The sequence below is a fragment of the Anoplopoma fimbria genome, chromosome 6, assembly GCF_027596085.1.
Source record: "Anoplopoma fimbria isolate UVic2021 breed Golden Eagle Sablefish chromosome 6, Afim_UVic_2022, whole genome shotgun sequence".
NCBI lineage: Eukaryota > Metazoa > Chordata > Actinopteri > Perciformes > Anoplopomatidae > Anoplopoma > Anoplopoma fimbria.
Window position 1 is genome coordinate 6,499,105 of NC_072454.1, and position 17,659 is coordinate 6,516,763.

The following is a 17,659-nucleotide window of genomic DNA, read 5'->3' on the forward strand; positions in this document are numbered from 1 at the left end:
GGTGTGTGTGTGTGTGTGTGTGTGTGTGTGTGTGTGTGTGTGTGTGTGTGTGTGTGTGTGTGTGTGTGTGTGTGTGTGTGCATTTAGACGTCTGTTAAGCCGTTAGTCATGAGCAAATGGGGCCAGAACAGTGTGTGTGTGTGTGTGTGTGTGTGTGTGTGTGTGTGTGTGTGTGTGTGTGTGTTGCCATGCATGTGTTCCTGCAGCAGAGTGAAGGGATGTACAGTCTGTACATATGACGCTTTTGGAACATGGAATTAGACTTGCAAAGGGACATGTGTGTGTGTGTGTGTGTGTGTGTGTGTGTGTGTGTGTGTGTGTGTGTGTGTGTGTGTGTGTGTGTGTGTGTGTGTATATATGTATGCATGTATGTGTCTGAGTGTGTGTACGTGTGCGGACGACAAACTTCTATGTAGGTTATGCTCCATTTAAACTAAAAGCGGCAATGCACTGGGGGCGTTGGATGTACATATTGTCCGACACATACATGAAGAACACAGAGTCATACTGAGACATACGAGCTCACGGTCGGTCTGTGGGATTGACGGCTGAGGGTGAATGAGAATAATGAGTGTTCAGTTCAGTTCAGTTCAGTTTGTTTGAAAACCTGGGGAGCAGACAGGTCACAAGAAACCTAAATGAATGGCTAATTTAACAAAGATTTTAAATAAAAAAAAAAAAAAAAAAAAAAAAAATATATATATATATATAACTCAAACATCAAATGTATTATTTACTTTTGAATAGATTCTGCACAAGAGCCGAAAAATGTAATAGTTCAAAATTCCATTTAGTCGATGTCCCCACAGTGTTGCATGACAGGAGAAAGTTGGGTTTTAGTAATACTGGAGAACTTTAGTTTCCGCTAGAAGCTTTGGCCTTTTCTTTTAAATAAAGGTTATTATTTTGATTATTCCACTTGCTCTGTGTCCTTTTTTAAAATATCCCACTTTTATTGGATATAAGGGGTTGGGGACATGGATAAAATCCTTTATTATTGAGTCATATACATTGAGATATAGTAGATTTTCTGGAAAGTCAATTGATAAATTATGTATTTAAAGAATCAAGCAGGATTGCTCCTGTTTGGCTAGTTCAATTGTGACAATGCTCAGAATGAATGATGGGTAGACACATTTTCTCATCCTAAGATAAATATCGTCGAATAGCCCAGATTTAAAAAACAAATCCAGATGTGAAGTCTTGATTTACGGACCATCAAAATGCATGCACTGGTTTTGTTTAAGATTCAAAGCTGATGTTTCAAATTGTGACGTGAAATAAAATGAGGAAGTTTATATTCATGTAATGTAAAACAGTAAAGTGCACCTGTACATCAAAAGGAAACGCACTCACTCAAAGCGAGTGTGTTTAATTATTAACGCGTACAGGTAAAACTTTGACTTTTCATTCTGCAGAAAAGTTTAACCTCCAGCAATGCGCCACTCGTCATTATCTCAGCATCATTCAATCTGTCAGATAAATGGATTGAAGGGAAACCGAGTCTCCAAAATGGAAATACTGAAGGAGCAGGTGGACGTTTGGATGTGCTGATCATGTGAGTGGAGGAGGCTTTATAGAGGAGCAGGAATCTGACTGACAGTATTGAGACGCGGCCGCTGTCTGCTCCTGTTGTTCTCACCGGGGGCCGAGTATCGACGGCGGGGTCGCCTTCCCCCGCTTGTTCGATACCCTCTGTCCTCCGCTTCCTGTCTGCACGACACCCGACGCCACCGCTGTGTGTGTGTGTGTGTGTGTGTGTGTGTGTGTGTGTGTGTGTGTGTGTGTGTGTGTGTGTGTGTGTGTGTGTGTGTGTGTGTGTGTGTGTGTGTGTCTTATGCTGCAGTATTTGCAGGCAGTGCCGGTGAGCGGGTATAAGGTTGCATGTTGTTCTTTTTCGTGGCGGCATTTTCCTGAGTGATGGAATCCCTGAGAGGATTTAATGTTGGTGGCAGACACGAGCCACCGCTGACTATAAACACTCACTGCACAGCTGTCTCACTGCACAGCTGTCTCACTGCACAGCTGTCTCACTGCACAGCTGTCTCACTGCACAGCTGTCTCACTGCACAACTGTATGCGGGACTCTCACCACACACACAGACAGGCAGGCAGACAGACAGACAGCACTGAAATATGTGATTGTTTACAGTCAAATTAATAGATTACTTCTGTTTACTCTCTAAGCCTTAACACACCCAAAATCCACCTTAAATTGACTTTAAAAATTAGCACTTTTCTCCAACAGGTAATTTCTCTTTAACCTTAAAATCTGCACATTTCTAACACAGCCTGGCATACCTGCAATCACTGCTTTACACTCCATGTATGCTAGTTTAAATTTGGATGTGTCTGTCTTTTTGTGTTTTAGCCTCCTAAATATAAGCTTGTCACGTCGTCCAGAGGGAAACCAGTGGACAGCTCAGCTGAGGCAGAGAAATGGTTTTAAGTGCTGCTACTACTGCTGCTGCTCTGCTCATACAGGCCACTAGATAAAACAAAACACACTCTCACAGTTAAGACCAACGCTGATACGTATGGGAGCGAGTGACAAAAAAATATTTCATGCAAATATTCAAAATCTTCAAAGGCAAAAACTCTCAGCATCTTAATGTTTCCAGAGCAGAGATTAATTTTCTGCTACAGTGGAGGAATCATCATCATAAAAAAAATAAAAATACATAAAAGCACAGAGATAATCAGGCAGGTTGGAGACAAACCAACAGTTTATGCAGATCAGCTAAAACACTGGAGCACAACTGAGATGTCTTGGTATATCCCTTATTGTACAGGTAAAATTTGTGTTCACAGCTACAGTCAGAGAGTTTAGGTATGAATTTTACCTTTAACCTTCATGTTCTCTTCGATGTAATTTGGAAAAACTAACTCAAAGATTATTATAACTAATAGAAATGATGGGCAAAACATAAAAACTAAGAGCAGTTTTGTTTTAAGCCTGAAATATCCTTTAAAACCTTTTTTAAATGTTCAAGCGATTCTGCTGCTCTGCTGTGTATATTTGGTGGGAGGAAGAAACAAACAACGATGTGCATCAATATGACAGATGCGTTCTCTTTGTTGTAGCACCAGCGGGTAAAAACAGACGCTGTGAAGGACTCTGTTTCTTCAACATGCCCTTTAAAGTGCCATATTTTTTTGTGGTGACCCCCCTCAAACACCCCCCCACAACACACACACACACACACCAGCAGCGGCAAGATCAATCTGAACCCCTGTGGTGAGACGACACTGCTAACACTTCCTAAGACGTGTTCAGAGTATGCTTAAAGCTGCAGCTCACACACACACACACACACACACACACACACACACACGCACACGCTCCTCAGTGTTCAAGTGTGTGTAGCTGTCAATCTGTGTTTACTGTGTGTAGACAGGTATCTCCACCTGTTAATGTCTACTGCCCTAGTCTCAAAGTGTGTGGTTTTTTTTTTTTTTTTTTTGGTGTACATCTGTCTCTATGTGTCAGTTTGCATGTGTCTATCTGTCACTGTGTTTGTTTTATATATATATATACGTGTGTGTGTGTGTGTGTGTGTGTGTGTGTGTGTGTGTGTGTGTGTGTGTGTGTGTGTGTGTGTGTGTGTGTGTGTGTGTGTGTGTGTGTGTGCCCTCACCCATGCTGTTGGTGGAGCTGCACCACATCAGCAGACAGCCGGTACACAGCAGGTTGAGAGCCCCGAACAGCAGGATCCTCCACGACTGAAAACGACAAGAAGCAAACAAAAAAACTGTTTAAGAACAATAAGAAAAGGAGCAGAGTGGCTCCACCTTTGGCTTGAGGTCCAACTGGGGTCTTTTGAAAATAGAAAGCAACTAAAGTATTTAGCAATACTCAAGTCATTATCAATATCATCAGCCCCATATATATATAGAATAGGAGTAGGATATATGGAATACACTGAGGGCACATCAACAGGGAGCAATGTTGGGTTCAGCGTCTGCCTAAGGACACCTCAATATCCAGTGGAGGAGCCAGGGATCGAACCGCCAATCACCTGATTGGAAGACAACCCGCTCTACTTCTGATCCACAGCCTCCGCTCTGAACCTCCTGCTACGTTGATTTAAATGGGAATGTCCTTTCCACTCCTATTTTATTTCTATAATATGCCCATTTTAGATGATCACAGATATATCATTGGCATTAAATAATGGGTCTACCACTTTTTGTTCTAAAAAAAGAGGCGGACTAAGTACAGGAGGACTCCTATTGGCCGCCATATTGTTACTTGATTATTATTTTTTTAACCTAGCTCACTCAATTAACTACAGAGAGCTTAGTGGAACCTGGGAAGGACGAAAAGGCCAATTTAAAAGTCAACCAATACTCAGATGAACAAGTCTAGTCACAGATATGAAATCTAAATCTTGAGAATCAGTAGAGAAGGACAGGAAGTTCTTTGTTGCAGGAACACTATGAGATGTAGCTGTGTTCACTGGAAAAAAGGAAAAATGACCTTAAGGACTAAATAAGCCTGCATTACTTTTATACCAAATATTTAAATTAAATTTATTTAGAACTTTAAAGAACTATTTTTAAAAGAATTAAAAAACAGCATCTAAAGACAGAATAACTTCTGTTTTAAACTGAATATGTTCGGGTTTTGGGCTTCTGGTTGGAAAAGACAAGACATTTGAAGATGTCACCTTGGACTCTGAAAAATTCCAATCAACATTTCTTAACAATAAATTATCATTTTTATCTTTAAAATCGTGAAAATGATCTGCAGATTAATTGATGATGAAAATGATAGTTATTTGCAGCTCGAGCCCCAACTCTCTAGATTGGGCAAAGCTCCAAAAAGACTGGATCCTACATATCCCATAATGCAACTCTCTAGCATCTTTCGTTTATACGTATTAGTCCACAAGCCCAAACATAGATGAGCGTGATGACATGAAGCCACAGACGATATTACACAACGGTTTCCTCCTGAACAGGGTTTCCCCGGCTGTCAGTCAGCGTCCTGTGGCCGACACTCTGGCAGATGACCAGCCGCTGTCTAATCTCAATCCAAACCTGCACACAGCAAACCTGCATGCAGCAGCCAAATCCTGCTGGGATTTGGCTGCTGCATGCAGAGTGAGCTTCCTGCCCCGCGGTCAACCTGCTGTGCCGGGAGATTTGGGTGAATTCTCTGACTGAACGAGTCACTACAGTCTGAATCAGTTCATCACAGAAATACCAGCTCAGGGGAAGGTCACTTCCAGAGGACCAGAGAGCAGGAAAAAAAAAAAAAACAGGCTGAGTGCTGAGAAAGAGCAGCTCTGCTCGTCTGGAACATCAGCAGGTTTGATTGTGATAAAAACATCAAAATGATCTATACAGTCTATTAATCTATTAGAGGATGTTTCATTCAGGACCTGTAAGAACAAACCTAATTAAAAAAACAAACACTGTAGAGTGTAATGACTAAAGAGGGTAATTAGGAGCATTCTCAAAATCCTTCCACTGCTCTCTAGGGCAATTATATTAACATACAATACATATTCAATTATCAAGTCTGACTTAGATTTACCCATTTTAAAGAAAGTCTGGAGATGTTTTACATTTAAGTACATTACTGGATTATATAGATACATATGGGCAGTTGTACAATCAAGAAATGTTGAACGCAAATTGCCCGTCTAGAGATGTTTTTTCTTTTATATTATATCTAGAAAGTCTAGATTATCTTTAGGAAGCAAAAACTACTTGGTTAAGGTTAGGGGACTATTGTGGCTGTGGTTAAAATAAACTAACATTGACTGTTGGTGGAAAACAGGATGTGAACTGTTGGTCAGGATGTGAACTGTTGGTCAGGATGTGAACTGCGTACTCTGTCGACCACAAACACCTTCCTACGAGGTTTTATAGGACGGTTAACCAAGATCACAACAGCTCCAAGTCATTCTTCAAGAAAACACAAACATAGGTTGCTATGTTGTTTAAGTGTTTTGGACAAATGACCAAAGAGAGTAGACCAGAAGCATTTTTATGTCTGTACAATGTGCATTGGAGCCCATTTCATACTGTTTTCACTCCATCCTCCAAGATGTATATTCAGCAAAATGTTCAATGAATAAAATAAAAAAAACGTGAGTCTAAATTTGCCCTCTGAGCAGAAAGAGAGTGCGTTTGTGTGTGTCAGAGGGAAATAAGAAATGGAACAAGGGAACGAGTGTGTGTGTTTGTGTCTGTGTGTGAGTGTGTGTGTCCTGGCCTGTCACTTCGTGTTGGAGTCATATGCCGTGGTGGGGAGCGCCGAGTGCTGTGAAATCTACAATTACTGTGGTGTGCTGTGTTATGACAGCACTGGGGCGTCTGGTGACAGCACTAGCCAGCGACAGGCATGGGAGACCCACAGTGTGTGTGTGTGTGTGTGTGTGTGTGTGTGTGTGTGTGTGTGTGTGTGTGTGTGTGTGTGTGTGTGTGTGTGTGTGTGTGTGTGCTCGTGTGAATGCGTACATGCGTCTGTGTGTGCAAACAGAGAGACAGCACTTGGCCCAAAACATTCCCAACCCCCCATTCTCACACACACACACACACACACACACACGCTCAGCGCCTGGAGGAGAGGCCACGGTTACGGCTGTTAAACCCTGACGCTCTGCTGCCCCCGTCTGTCCGTCAGCGGCGTTGCCCGGGTGTCCGGCAGCGGCGGCGTGCCAACATATTGAGGCTGCATGTGACATCGGAGTGACAGAGCTGCAGAGCCTCAGTCACCAGGTACTGTATTAAATAAGGAGCCCGTGCAGACGCCAGGCCTAATTACATCATCGCCGAGCGCCGTGCCATGCTGCCGCATCATCGGGCAGCGCCGGCGAAATGTGTGTCATCGTGATGAGCGGGAGCGTGACTCATATTAGCCTCTGAAGGAAATGGAGGTGGAGCAAGAGGGAGAGGTCAGTTTCATCAGAACAGACAGGGGGGGGGATTAGTGGGACTTTTTGGCCAGACTGAAATCTGTAGCACGCCGCCGCCGCCGCCACACCCAGACACGGTTCGTTTACGGTGGCTAGGTAAACACGACATAACCTCTTCCCTCGGATGGGAGCCACCGGGGTTCAGTGTCTCCAGGGTGGCCGTGTTCTCCTCTCAAAATAAACCCGCTTACATAATGAATCGGCGGCGGTCTGTTAACCTAGACGGAGGAGTTTTCCGACTGGGTTGCTACAGCGGAAAAGGAGATGACGCCTCGTCCTCTCACTCTTCTGTCCTCCAGTCATGTCTTTCCTCTGCTGACTGCCTGATGTCCCTGTTCCAGTTTCATCAGGACATTTTGTTACTGTAACAGTGACTAATGAGCTCAGGCATCAATGTCCAGCACTGCGTTAATCTGAATGACAGACATGGTGAATAAATCTATTTTCTTAGGCTGAAAATGTGTTTCTCTTGTCAATTCGTCTGATAAAAAGTAGCCTCAGTTACTGGCTCCTGCTTTAAGTCTACTTAAATATCCTATTCAATAATTCAGTTCAGCTTAATGTGAACTGGTATTATAGAGAACTTTGACTATGTGTACATCTTTACAGGAAATTAAAGGGGAACCGAACTGATTTTACACATAAAAAGGTGACTTTACGAAGTCTGAACGGAGGTTTCTCAGGTCAAGCAGGGTCTATTGAGATGCATTATGGGAGGTGCAGGATCTAGTGCTGTTGGAGCTTGGAGCACTATGTGACCCTGTTAATGAGCAAATTCCTCATCCTTCATGGTGAACAAGGAGGATGAGGAGGGATGATTTGACACTTTCTTTTGCTTCTGTCTTTTTAATGGTTTTGTTATGTTATGGCCTAATCCACCAAAGTTTCTTCTATTGCTCACATGGAAAGTTGTCTGGAGAGGAGAGGAACTCCTCACCTCCACACACCTGATGATCAGTGCTTAAAAGTGGGGGTTAGATTAGCAGTTTCTGGGAAGTTACGAAGCCCTGAATGCTGACGTCAGAACAATGTACGAGGTGTTTCCAAAGCCCATTAACACGTTGAGCAAGGCATACTGAGGCCTTTGGTGTCTGTCAATGGTTTAAAGGCTTTTGAATCTAAGAGAGAACACTGACCACATATGATATATTTTGCATAAAATACCATATATATAAAATATATATGCTGTAAAAACTGAAGGAAGCAGATCTCAGCTTTCGCCGGTTTGAACTATGTTTGGTCCCTAAGCCGTGTACGACACCGTGTAATCCAATCCAAGGCTCTATGGGGAAGCAAGACCCCCCGCCAGTCTGTGGTCAAAGTGGATTATAGTACAATAACACAGTAACACACACACTCACACACACTCACACACAAAACAATCAAGTCTGGGATCCTTTTAATGTTCATTATCATGTCTCCAGTGTTTTCTTTGTCATTTTTACATCTGAGTGTTTTTCAGAAGTATTTTTTAGCTTAAACTCTACATCTGTCCCTGTTTTGTTGGGAAACAAGGTGAACTCCTACTTTTTTCATTTATTTAAAAAAAAAAAGAAAATTGCTTCAAGCGATGAACTAAACATGTTTTTTGGGCGGGAAATGAGGACAAACTCTGTTGTTGTTGTTCTGTTTTCATAGCAGTGAGTTTAGTGTTACTGCTGAGGTGGAATATTAAATGTATTGTTATAAAGGCTGATCACAGCCTGCAATCAAGAAAGTGCCTCCACACGCATTTAAAATCATGTTTATAATTTACTACTAAGAACTTTAAATTGTACAGGTTTTACAACTAACAGTAACAAATGCTGTGAAAGCCCTATTTTTACTGAACAAGACATTTTTTTACCTTATTTTAAGAGGAAAGCTCATCACTTGAAATTAAATATCCCAGAATTACATTGGTGTTGTGTGTGGCATTTGCACAGTTAAAACACATTCACTGTCCACCTGATTCAAGCTCTCCCTGTTAAACAAGTCCATGCTGAGCAGTTGGCCAATCGAAAAATGCTATCAAATCATAAATAAGCTCTCTAATTTCACAATAAGATGTAATCGTACTGCACTCCTAATAATTACTGAAACAAAAATGGAAAATGAAGTTAACAAGTTGAGGAAAACAAAATATCTGACGGCCTTGATGTTCGGTGGATATTAGAGAGGTAGGTTGTGCTGCAGAAGTGGTTGAAGAACTTTCTATTCGGGTTTTGTTCAATTAAATGTATTGTCACTGAAATTAAACCAAGATGACCACAAATTATGTTAATGCTAATCAAAAAGTATGAATGTGGTTGGAGAATTACATTTAATGGTTGTCGTATTTTATTCTCCATAGTAAGGCGTTTGGCTTCTCAAGTTCTAACTCAAGCTTCAAAGCAGCAAACTGAATTAAAAAGACAACAGGTGATAAATTGGCCCAAATGACGCATTCATTCAGCACTTATGATCAGTGCAAATAAACGGTCGGACAGAAGTGGACCAGCTGTCAGCTGGTGGCTGATGGTATTTCACTGGAACATGGTGACCTGCTAGAGAAACAGGATTACTGGAGGTGTTTGGGTTTGAATGTGTGTGACACAGTTTACAGCACAATGGGATTATGAAGTGAGGACTCTGCAGTTGGTAACGACTGAGTTAAGACCAGGAGCAAAGATGATGTTTGGATGATGATAACCAGGCGGATTTAGTTGGTTGATGATAAAAAATATTTTAAAAAATGAGAATGGGAGCATTTCGATTGCCTGTCAACGGGTCTCAATATGGCGGCACCTGAGCAGCCGGCTTTAAGCTCACAGTGCTAGATGTGCTAACAGTACAAACTATGAAACGGCAAAATTGCTGACAGGGGCAATAGGGTTAACCTGAGGGGGGAATCAGGGGTTGGGTGCTACGCTTCCACAACAGTACGCTTGCGTCATCCGGTGTAACAACCGTGTGAGAGCAGCGCGGAGCAACGGTGGTGAGCTAACCAGGGATGCACGCTCACTTAAAGTGCACTAACATGCACTTTGAGCACACACACACCGGCCCGGCTATGTCAACAAAGCAAGAAGATGCTCTGATAACAACAGAGGGAGAGTGACTTCAGTCTCTGCTCAGGTAGACATTTCTCCACTTTATCTTTACATAGTTAACAGTTGTTTGCTTCTATATTAATGTTCTGAATGTACAGCTCCTTTAAAGAAATTCCTTTTTTAATATGCACACACACACACACGCACACAGACACACACACACACACACTTACCCGTCTATCTGAGGTGACCAGTCTAAATTCTTGATGAAGTTTTCCAAAGAAGGATCTGTGAGTCTTCCTGAATGGATGAATGGTGCCCTGCAAAATTAAAACAAATGAATACTAAATATCAATACTGACTAACTTTTAACTTGAGAATAGATAATGGAACTGGATGAAGAAATAGTGTGCAGCTAAATAACTTGCTGGCTAAAATAATTCTGTACAGTTGTCAGGAATGACATTTAGATTAATTTATGGACAATCATGTTCATCAAGTCTTTGATAGTAATGCAGAGTAGGAGGTAAAGCCTGATCTGCACTGCCACCGAGTGGTGAATCAGTGAACAACATTGACTTCAGCTACCGAACCTGGTAACAGTCTAATCTACAGAAGTATTATCTCGGGGTATTCAAAACCGCAGAGTCTATTTACATATGAGAGAGTTATCATATTAACTCAAATATTTGCACAATTTGATGGATGAAAATAATGCCCCTCACTGTTTAAAGTATAGGCATTAGAAAGTCATCAAACTGTTTCAACACAACAAGACAAAACGTAGCATTAAATACAAGTGAAAAACTCAAATCCAAATGTGAAACACTGCAGAAGTTTTACTTTTGTCATTTTATCTTATTTTCTATGGAACTCCTTAAAGAACCACCGATCTTTTGTCAACAAATTACTATCTTGTGTCAGTGTCTCAAGTCAAAGAATCAGCCATCCAAAAGGTAATGAAACAAAAAAAAAAACTTGCGTCTTAAAGTCTTAAAATCTGTTCTTAGAAGTTTTATAAATACCAGCCGAAACTTGTCTTTAAAGACATGAATACATACTAAAGACAAAAGTCATTGTAAGCACAGAGTGGGCTACTTTGAGAAGTAATGAACGCTCCTGTACAATTATTTTATGTGTGTGTGCATGCTATTACAGACGTGAGGAAATAAAAGATAGTCATAACCAATCCAATAAATAAACCCCCCAGAGTCACTCACCAAGACGTATGTGTCGTGTTCATGCTTCTTCCTGTGCAGGTGACCATCTGTGAAAGAAAACAGCGTCAACACGTGAGAACAACAAAACACAACCTGAGAACAACATGACGAGAAGTAGACTGAAATTTGGTGCTATTATTTGAATTATTTGAATTTGAATTATTTGCTACAGTACCAGTCAAAAGTTTGGACACACCTTCTCATTCAACTACTTTGAAGAATCTAAAATATAAAACATATTCTGGTTTGTTGAGCATTTGTTTGTTTACCACATAATTCCATATGTGTTCCTTCATAGTTTGGATGTCTTCAATATTAATCTACAATGTAGAAAAAAATAAAAATAAAAATAAAGAAAAACCATTGAATGAGAAGGTGTGTCCAAACTTTTGACTGGTACTGTATATTCATATATCCATAATATGTATATCTATTATCCCTTATAGATTTGATGTTCTATATCTAGGGAATATCCCACAAAAGCTCTGCTCCCTGGATAGATCCCTTATGGTTATTCTGTTGGCTGAAGGTAAAAAAGCGATAACCCGCAAGTGGCTGAAGCCCCAGGCTCCCTCGACTGAGGACTGGATAGACATTGTCCATCAAATATAGACGATGGAGAAACTGACATACATTCTCAGACTACGCCAAGACATATTCCACAGTACATGGTCAAGGTGGCTCAAATTCATCAGGCCCCTGAGACAGGACTTTATAAGAGATACTGTACATTTGTATCATTCGGATATGACCATTCCTCCCAGTTGTTTTGTTTTGTGTTGTACACAGTTTTTAAAAAAAGAAATGGAAGAAACTCATGTAAAGTACCTTTCAGAACTACAGTACTTGAATAAGTGTATCAATCTTCTCTGTTCGTATATCTCCTTGTTGCTGCTTTGTGTTTGTTTTATAATTGACTCTGGCGTATAAATAAAGGTTGAATGGGATATAATATATATATATATATATATAATGTATATCTATATACAAATAACAGTTACAACTAGTTGCAGGCAACATTTTATAGAGGACTCACTCCACCTTGCCTGAAATGAAAAGCATTTCCACAAATAAGAAAAGAACAAACGTCTCTTATTTTCTATTATATATAACATTAGGATTAATAAGCATAAAGGGGAAAAAACATCACATCTTGCAACTTCATTGACAAAATAAAATGCAACAGAATCCCATCAATGGAGTTCACACTCCATTGACACTATCAGTTTTGTTACTTTGTCTTTACTTGTGTTTTACTACCTGGTCACATCTCTGTATATGTATGTATGTATGTATGTATGTATGTATGTATGTATATATATATATATATAGTACCAGTCAAAAGTTTGGACACACCTTCTCATTCAATGGTTTTTCTTTATTTTTTATTTTTTTCTACATTGTAGATTAATATTGAAGACATCCAAACTATGAAGGAACACATATGGAATTATGTGGTAAACAAACAAATGCTTCTCATTCAACTAGTTTTGACTGGTACGGTATACACACACACACACACACACACACACACACACACACACACACACACACACATACATACATACATACTGGTACTATATACATATATATATATATATATATATTTATATTTATATATGTATATTTATATATTCATACATATATATATCCTATTCGTAGTAGTTTAGCACTTACTATATTCGGATTGTATGTTATGCAATTACATGTTTACATATATAGCGTCTGCTAAATGACTGTAATGTAATGTAATGTAATACTATACTTTTGCTCTGCTTATGTACTGTATACATATATATATTTATAAGTATGTATATATATAAATATATATACATACTGGTACTGTATATATATATATTTATATATATAAATATATTTACATAATATATAAATATATTTACATATATATATATTTACATAATATATATATATATAAATATATTTACATAAATATATATATATATATATAAATATATATATAAATATAAATATATATATAAATATATTTACATATATATATATATATTTATATATATATATATATATATATATATATATATATATATATATATATGTATATGTATATGTATATATAATAATTTAACCACATTCATAGGATCCATCTCCTCTCAGTCAGCTGTTAGCCGCCTGTTTGACGACGTGTTGTTAGCCTGTTAGCCTGTTAGCATGCTAGCCTGTTAGCATGGTAGCCTGTTAGCCTGCTAGCATAACAAACCTGAGTCGTCCACGTTGATGACGTCCACCGACACCATGTCAGGCTTGTCCGGCGGCCCCACCTTCCTCTCCGTGACCCCGGACGGCACCACGTCGGGCTTCGGGCCGAACTTTCTGGGGTAATAGTCCCCGGCATTGTGGTAAGACAGACCCGAGGACGTGGACATCATTCCGTCCATCTCCATTCTTTTTGGACTTCCTGTGTTTCTTCTTCGTGTGTTTTGACCGTTGTTTTTCCGAGATGCACAGCGCCACCTGCTGCACCGGAGGAGGTAGTGCGAGGTATTTCTTTTTTGTTTTTGTTTATTTGCACAATTGAAAAATATACAGTACCAGTCAAAAGTTTGGACACACCTTCTCATTCAATGGTTTTTCTGTTGAAATAGTTTGATATGAATGGATAAACCATTGAAATAGTTAACTTTAAGTAGATTAAACAGTTGAAATAGTTAGATTAAAGAAGGTTAAACTGTTGAAATACAGTACCAGTCAAAAGTTTGGACACACCTTCTCATTCAATGTTTTTTCTTTATTTTTATTTTTATTTTTTTCTACATTGTAGATTAATATTGAAGACATCCAAACTATGAAGGAACACATATGGAATTATGTGGTAACCAAACAAATGCTCAACAAACCAGAATATGTTTCATATTTTAGATTCTTCAAAGTAGTTGAATGAGAAGGTGTGTCCAAACTTTTGACTGGTTCTGTATAAGACCATATATTTATGTCTTTTTTTGTATCTCCGTCTAGAATATTCTAAATAGTGTGGTGACATATGGCACAGGGCAGAAGAAATAGAAAGAATATTAAAATAAAGTACATAAATTAAGAAAATAACAGTAGATTATTAAATAGGGTTATATTATATATTATTGTAATTAGGTACAGCTCATATACTTTATGGAAAACAGAAAAAAATGGGTACTTTGGTCAACATACAGTACCAGTCAAAAGTTTGGACACACCTTCTCATTCAATGGTTTTTCTTTATTTCTATTTTTATTTTTTTCTACATTGTAGATTAATATTGAAGACATCCAAACTATGAAGGAACACATATGGAATTATGTGGTAACCAAACAAATGCTCAACAAACCAGAATATGTTTTATATTTTAGATTCTTCAAAGTAGTTGAATGAGAAGGTGTGTCCAAACGTTTGGCTGGTACTGTAAAAAAACATAACATTGATTAATAATATTACAGTGCAGAAAGAGGTAGAAAGCCCACTGGGCTTATTTGAAGCCTCCACCTCTATAATATTAACAGAAGGATGTCAAATTGTCAAATCCTAGTATTCAAGGCCATAAACTGTACCGGTCCAACCTACCTCCTGGACCTCCTCACCCCTCAATCCACATCCAAGGCAACTCCAACATCCTTGCGGTTCCCCGGACAAAGCTGGCTACCATAGGAGATCGTACCTTCTCTTCACTGGGGCCACGCCTATGGAATAAGCTCCCGGAGAAGATCAGGGCCTTAGACTCCCTCACCGCTTATAAATCAAATCTTAAAACTCACCTGTTCCTCTCTGTCTTCCCCTAAGGTCTTGGCTTTGTGTAGTTTAGATTGCGTTTCTTGGGTAGTTGTTCAGTTTCAATATATATATAAGTTTTTTATTATGATTAAATTATTTTTTAATTTAATTTTTATTTGTTTTTAGCGTTTTATTATTATATTTGATTATTGTGATTGTTTTACCCTGTACAGCCCCTTGATATTTCATTGTATTTTAAAGTGTGCTATATTAAAAAAATCCATTATTATTATATAAATAAATAAAAATCACAATACTATAACGAATACAAAAGAATATACATATGGTATGAAATATTGTTGAAAAAAGCATTTTTACAAGATATGATTTATGATAACAATACATTATAAACAACAAGAAAACAAAGAAAAATAAATCTCTCTGGATTACTTTACATGCTTAGGTAAGTAAACATGTGCGTGTGCTTCCAGTCCACAGATCCAGAGCCATTTAAGAGAGAGAGTCGTCAAAGGAAGTTCAAAATGCTTGCTAATTAGCAGTCAATAAATAAATCGATTTACAATATTAATATACAGCAGGGACATCAACGTATCTCAACTATTGCCAATAGTTGAGGATTAGTAAGCATAACAGGTAGAGTTACCTGCCTTGTTGACATGTTTTATGCTTAAAAAGTTCCGTTATTTTAAGGCCACTAAATTGCACTCTAGTGAGATTTAGTGGCATAAATTAAATATATATATATATATGGTTGAGAGACTGTGGGCGGAGTCTATTGAGTTAGGGGTTGCTTTTGTTTACATGTTCATGCTTGTTTAACAGATTTATTGATAAAGTATTGGCCTTTAACGCATGAATGTTTTCGAGCAAAGTTGTCTTCAACTAGAATAATCTTCACTTCGCCTGGTTCACTTTAGTTCTCCATCGCGGCCTTTCTGCCTCTGCTCTGTATGCTCACCTAGTTTCGTTTGTTTGTACTTGTGTGTAGTTGTTGGGGGAGCTCAGCCCGACACAGAGAGCTGAGGAGATGCTCACTGCACCGTGATAAAAAAAATTACATAAAAACATTTAAAAGTATTAATTTTAATTAGAGCTTTGAAAGGTAACAGTTACCTCTGACCTTATCAATACTCCTGTCTTAAAAATGTAGCACTGGGGTCCGTTTAATATAGAATTTTCATACCCATCCCAACCTTTATTTTATGTGAAAACTACTTTTTGTACTATGTACAAAGAAAGAAAGTATATGAATGTATTTATGAATATTAGTGAAATTCATGGGAGTTGCCGGTGCCATACTATTCCACTATATTTATCTCCCAGCTTTATTTATTTTACAAATTAAGATTCTATACAACAAATAAATGAAGAGGTTATAAAATAAGTTGTATTCTTATAATTTAACTTAACAAAAACCGTACAGCTGAAACGATTAGTCCATTAATCAATTAGTCAAAAATAAATTTGGAACTATTTTGATGGTTTAAGTATTTTTCATTATCAATGGTTTCAGCTTCACTGATGTGAGAATTTGTTGCTTTTTCCTTTCAATAAGTTTAATTTATTTGATAAGAGAAACAAAAGATAATTCATCTTAAGAAAAACAAATTAAAATCTCACAGTTGAAACTGAACTTTCATGACATCTTGTGCAAAACGTGCTTGGTTGGTTTTCAGCTTAATTTATCACCTTGACAATCTGTTTCTCACCTCTGTTCCTTCAAACAAGTCCAGCCTTGTTGTAATAAATTAAAATCTGTTGCACTCCAAACTAGTATAGCATCTTTCATACAGGTTAGTGCAGTTTAAAATTCTGGCTGGACAAATATTTGTACCAATGAGACAGGAGTAAATAACTGCTTTACAGAGGTAATCGAATGCATTCACACACAACTAAAAACTTACTTAACTACTTAACTTTAAATGTGAATAAAATTATGAAAGAGAAACAAAAACATAAAAGAGGAAAATAAGAAGATGGCTTTCATACAGTACATTCTAGGCAAAGCCAAACTGAAAAGGTATGTTTTTAGTCAAATATCTACACTTTCAGCTGAAACAATGAACAAAATGGCAGATCGAAAACATTTCTGCACTAACATTGATAAATGATGGATTGTTTAAGGACGTTTTAAAATATGAATAATTATGGTAAATTGAAAATCTTTTTGTTTAGGACTGATCTTCAGAAAAAATTAAAATAATAAATTTGAATACTCCAAAAACTCAGCTTTTTCCTGCATAAAAAAAAAAAATGATAGACCAAACAATGAATTTAGAAAATAAAGATAAATTGTTAAAATAAATATTCAATAGTTGCAGTTCTACTCCTGGATCCAAGCAAACACCAATGATTCATCCAATCATGTCCAGGTTGGGCTCATGTTAATGTCTATTAACAGACTACTCTCCCAAACATAAACCAGTGCAACAAAAAAGAAATGTAACAATTTTACAGCTGAAGCAATAAAAGGTTTGAATGTAGATGTGTGCAGTGAGCTTTGGGGCTGTTCAGACAGTGAGCCAGAGTAGTCAGCTGGGCTTCAAAAATGATTCATGTAAAGTGCCAGAGAAAGAAGAGGAAGCGTGACAGATTCAAGCGTGGAAATGTGTGTATTATGGCGGGGGGCCCCCATAGAGCTCTGTGTGTGTGTGTGTGTGTGTGTGTGTGTGTGTGTGTGTGTGTGTGTGTGTGTGTGTGTGTGTGTGTGTGTGTGTGTGTGTGTGTGTGTGTGTGTGTGTGTGTGTGTGTGTGTGTGTGT

General features: G+C 38.3%; 1 protein-coding gene across 1 annotated transcript in view; it reads right to left on the reverse strand.

Annotated features, from left to right (window-relative positions):
• LOC129092707 (zinc transporter 6-like) overlaps positions 1 to 13,580 on the reverse strand; it is a 26,636-nt gene extending 13,056 nt beyond the window's left edge. Inside the window, exons 1-4 of the mRNA XM_054600726.1 lie at positions 13,397 to 13,580; positions 11,161 to 11,207; positions 10,174 to 10,260; positions 3,639 to 3,723 (exon numbers count right to left, since the gene is read on the reverse strand). Of these exons, the coding sequence (XP_054456701.1) occupies positions 3,639 to 3,723; positions 10,174 to 10,260; positions 11,161 to 11,207; positions 13,397 to 13,580 (403 nt within the window). The remainder of the gene's footprint in view (positions 1 to 3,638; positions 3,724 to 10,173; positions 10,261 to 11,160; positions 11,208 to 13,396) is intronic.
• Positions 13,581 to 17,659: the final 4,079 nt, after the last annotated feature.